The sequence below is a fragment of the Pyrgilauda ruficollis genome, unplaced genomic scaffold, assembly GCF_017590135.1.
Source record: "Pyrgilauda ruficollis isolate IOZ18807 unplaced genomic scaffold, ASM1759013v1 scaffold1136, whole genome shotgun sequence".
NCBI classification, from domain to species: domain Eukaryota; kingdom Metazoa; phylum Chordata; class Aves; order Passeriformes; family Passeridae; genus Pyrgilauda; species Pyrgilauda ruficollis.
In genome coordinates, this window is record NW_024509611.1 from 3,875 (window position 1) to 8,335 (window position 4,461).

General features: G+C 53.3%; 1 protein-coding gene across 1 annotated transcript; it reads left to right on the forward strand.

Annotated features, from left to right (window-relative positions):
- Positions 1-529: 529 nt before the first annotated feature.
- LOC121360168 (sporozoite surface protein 2-like) lies at positions 530-2,842 on the forward strand (the record flags this gene model as incomplete). Its single annotated transcript, XM_041479729.1, has 2 exons — positions 530-1,759; positions 2,786-2,842. Coding segments are annotated over exons 1-2 (1,191 nt in total), but the record flags the coding sequence as incomplete, so codon positions are not given.
- Between the last annotated feature and the right edge of the window lie 1,619 nt (positions 2,843-4,461).

Consider the following 4,461-nt stretch of genomic DNA (forward strand, 5'->3'; position numbering starts at 1 on the left):
TTCTTCGGGGCCACCTGGGGACCTTCTGGAACCTTTAGGTTCACCTGGGGTTCTTCTGGGCTACCTGGGGACCTTCTGGAACTTCATGGGCCACCTGGGGACCTTCTGGAACCTTCTGGGCCACCTGTGACCCCTCCTGGGCCACCTGGGGACCTTCTGGAACCTTCTGGTTCACCTGGGGTTCTTCTGGGCTACCTGGGGACCTTCTGGAACTTCATGGGCCACCTGGGGACCTTCTGGAACTTTCTGGGCCACCTGTGACCCCTCATGGGCCACCTGGGAACCTTCTAGAACCTTCTGGGTCACCTGGGGAGCTCCTGGGCCACCTGGGGACCTTCTGGAACTTTCTGGGCCCCCTGTGACCCCTCATGGGCCACCTGGGAACCTTCTAGAACCTTCTGGGTCACCTGGGGAGCTCCCTGGCCACCAGTGACCCCTCCTGGGCCACCTGGCACCTTCTAGAACCTTCTGGGCCACCTGTGACCCCCTCCTGGGCCACCTGGGCACCTTCTGGAACCTTCTGGGCCACCGGTGACCCCTCCTGGGCCACCTGGGCACCTTCTGGAACCTTCTGGGCCACCGGTGACCCCTCCCTCCCCTCCTTTCCCCCGCCCAGGCGTCGGCCATGTCGTCGGCGCTGGTCCTGGCCGTCTACATCCTGACCTTCACCGTCGGCTTCCCGGCCAACATCTTCACCTTGGCCGTGCTGGCGGCCAAATCGCGGCGCCGCCCGTCGGCGCTGACCACGGCCGAGCTCTTCCTGCTCAACCTGACGGCCGCCGACCTCCTCCTCCTCCTCTTCCTCCCGTTCAAGATGGCCGAGGCGGCGGCCGGCATGGCGTGGCCTCTGCCGGCGGCGCTGTGCCCGGTGGCCAATTTCTGCTTCTACTCCAGCATGTACCTGAGCAGCCTCTTCCTGGCGGCGCTCAGCGTCCGGCGCTACCTGGGCGTGGCCTTCCCGCTGCGCCTGCAGGGCCGGCGCCGGCCCGGCCGCGTCCTGGCGCTCAGCGCGGCCATCTGGCTGCTGGCCTGCGGCCACTGCTCCATCGTCTTCGTGGCCGAGTTCACCAGGGACCCGCAGGGGGGCGGGGCAAACGGGAGCCAGGGGGGCGGGGGCGGGAGATTTGGGGGTCTTGATGGCGGTGACACCGTGGCCGACGCCGTTGACCCCGAGACTTTCAATCCTGTTGACCCCAAGACCAACTCCGTTGACCCCGTTGACCCCAAGACCTTCAACCCTGTTGACCCCATGGCCAACCCCATTGACCCCATTGACCCCAAGACCAATCCCGTTGACCCCATTGAACTCAAGACCTTCAACCCCATTGACCCCATGGCCAACGCCATTGACCCCAAGACCTTCAACCCCATTGACCCCAAGGCCAACCCCCTTTACCTCATTGACCCCAAGACCTTCAACGCCATTGACCCCATGGCCAACGCCATTGACCTCAAGACCTTCAACCCTGTCAACCCCATTGACCCCAAGACCAACCCCATTGACCTCATTGACCCCAAGACCTTCAACCCCGTTGACCCCATGGCCAACCCCATTGAACCCAAGCGCTTCAACCCTGTTGACCCCAAGACCTTCAAAACCATTGACCCCATGGCCAACCCTGTTGACCCCATTGACCTCAAGACCTTTAACCTCGTTGACCCCATGGCCAACCCTCTTGACCCCAAGACCTCCAACCCCATTGACCCCAAGACTCCCAACCCCAAATCCCCCAAGACCCCCAACCCCATTGACCCCAAGGTCAATTCCATTGACCGCAAGACCAACCCCAACCCCTCGAAGACCCCCAACCCTAAAAATGGCCAAAAAATCCCTCAAAAATCCCCCAAAAACCCAACAAAAATCGCCAAAAAATCCCCCAAAAATCACCAAAAAATTCTCCAAAAATGGCCAAAAAATTCGTCAAAAATCCCCCAAAAACTCCTCCAAAAATCCAACAAAGGTGGCCAAAAAATTCCCAAAAAATGGCCAAAAAATTCTCCAAAAATGGCCAAAAATCCCTCAAAAAATCCTTCAAAAATCTCCCCAAAATCCTCAAAATGTTCTTGAAAAATTCCTCCAAAATTCCCCCGAAAATCCCCAAAAATTCCACCCACAAATCCGCCATAAAGTCGCCCAAAAATGACCAAAAATCCCCCAAAAATGGACAAAAATATTCCCCAAAAATCCCCCAAAAATCCTCACAAAAATCCCCAAAAAATCCGAAAAAATTCCCAAAAATCCCCGAAAAAATCTCTCCCAAAACTTCTTAAAAAAACCCCAAAAAACTCCCAAAAATTCCCAAAATTTACCCAAAAACTCTTCAAAAAATCTAAAAATTAAAAATAATTAAAAGAAAAAAGGAAAATTTCCCAAAATAGTCGAAAATTGGGGTTGGACATGACGTCATGGCACACGTATGACGTCATCCACGCGTGGCGCCGCAGTGACGTCACACATCGGAACGAAACGCCGCCCAAATCCCCAAGCGCTCGCGACGGGCGGAAATGACGTCACGCCAGTCGCGACAGCGGCGATAGCGGCGTCCTTCCCGCCCTTTCGCCGTCGCCATGGCGACGGTCCTCCAGCGCCGCCCGCCCCAAGATGGCGGCGCCCCAAGATGGCCCCTCCGCCCCGCGCGCCCTTGGCGCCTCTATGGTCGCGAGCGCTCCTCGCGGCCTCAACCAATAGAAGCGCTCCGTGGGCGGGGCCAACCTGTAAATACACCAATCACACAGCGTAACGTCACGAAAGGGGCGTGGCCCACACCGCCCCTGACCCCGGAAGGCGGGACGGGAACTCAACCGTGAGGCGGAGACCAATGAGAAGCGCGTGAAGGCGGGAGTAAGAAGGGATTAACCAATCGGCGCGCGGGGGCGGGAAGCGCTGACCAATGGGAGCGCGGGGTGGGCGTGGCTTAGAGCTCGGCGCTCTCCGGCCGCCACCGCGTGAGTTCGGCGTGGGGGGGGAGGGGCGGCGGCGATTTTGGGGCGATTTCGGGCGATTTTGGGGCTTTTTGGGGTCACCCCCAGAGGGGTCGAGGAGGGGGCGGGGCGAGCTCCTCGGGGGAGGGGGTTTGGCGCGGCGATTTGGCGGGAATCGGCGGAGGGGCGATTTTGGGGTGAAATTTGGGGATTCCGGGGTTGAAATTGTCAAAAATTTAATTTTTTTTTTTTTTTTAAATTTCGCAGCCCCTCCCCCAGCATGGGCAACGTTTGGGCCGCATCACTCCCAAAATCATCCCGAAATCCCAAAAAATCAGCTCAAAATCCAAAAAAATCAGTCCAAAAAATCAGCCCAAAATCCCCAAAAATTCACTCCCAAAATCAGCCCAAAATTGCCCCCAAAATCAGCCCAAAATCAGCTCATAATAAAAAAATATCAGCCCAAAAATCAGCCCAAAATCACCAAAAAAATCACCACAAAATTCCAAAAAATCAGCCCAAAAATCAGCCCAAAAATGACCCCAAAATCCCCAAAAATCAGCCCAAAATCCCATAAAATCACCCCAAAAATCATCCTGAAAATCGGCCCAAAATCCCAAAAAATCACCCCAAAAATCACCCTGAAAATCGGCCCAAAATCCCCAAAAATCACTCCAAAACCCAGCCCAAAACCTCTCCAAAAATCAGCTTCAAATCCCAAAAATCAGCCCCAAAATTTCCAAAAATCAGCCCAAAAATCAGTCGAAAAATGACCCCAAAATGAAGAAAAACCAGCCCAAAATCTGCAAAATCCCCAAATTTCGCCCCCAAAATTCCCGAATTTCTCCCAAAATCCCAATTTTCCCCCTAAAATCCCCAAAAAAATCCCAATTTTCCCTCCCAAAATGCCTTGAAATCCCCTCAAATTCCCAAATTTTCCCCAAAATTCCCCAAAATTCCCACTTTTTCCCTCAGAATTCCCAATTTTCTTCCCCAAATTCCCAAAATCCCCAATTTTCCCTTCCAAAATTCCCAAAAAATCCCAATTTTCCTTCCCAAAATGCCTTAAAATGCCCCCAAATTCCCCCCAAAAATTCCCAATTTTTCCCCCAAAATCCCCAATTTTCCCTCCCAAAATGCCTTAAAATCCCCCAAAATTCCGAATTTTCCCCAAAAAAATCCCAAACTTCCCCCAAAAATCCCAATTTTCCTTCCCAAAATGCCTTAAAATGCCCCCAAATTCCCCCCAAAAATTCCCAATTTTTCCCCCAAAATCCCCAATTTTCCCTCCCAAAATGCCTTAAAATCCCCCAAAATTCCGAATTTTCCCCAAAAAAATCCCAAACTTCCCCCAAAAATCCCAATTTTCCTTCCCAAAATGCCTTAAAATGCCCCCAAATTCCCCCCAAAAATTCCCAATTTTTCCCCCAAAATCCCCAATTTTCCCTCCCAAAATGCCTTAAAATCCCCCAAAATTCCGAATTTTCCCCAAAAAAATCCCAAACTTCCCCCAAAAATCCCAATTTTCCTTCCCAAAAT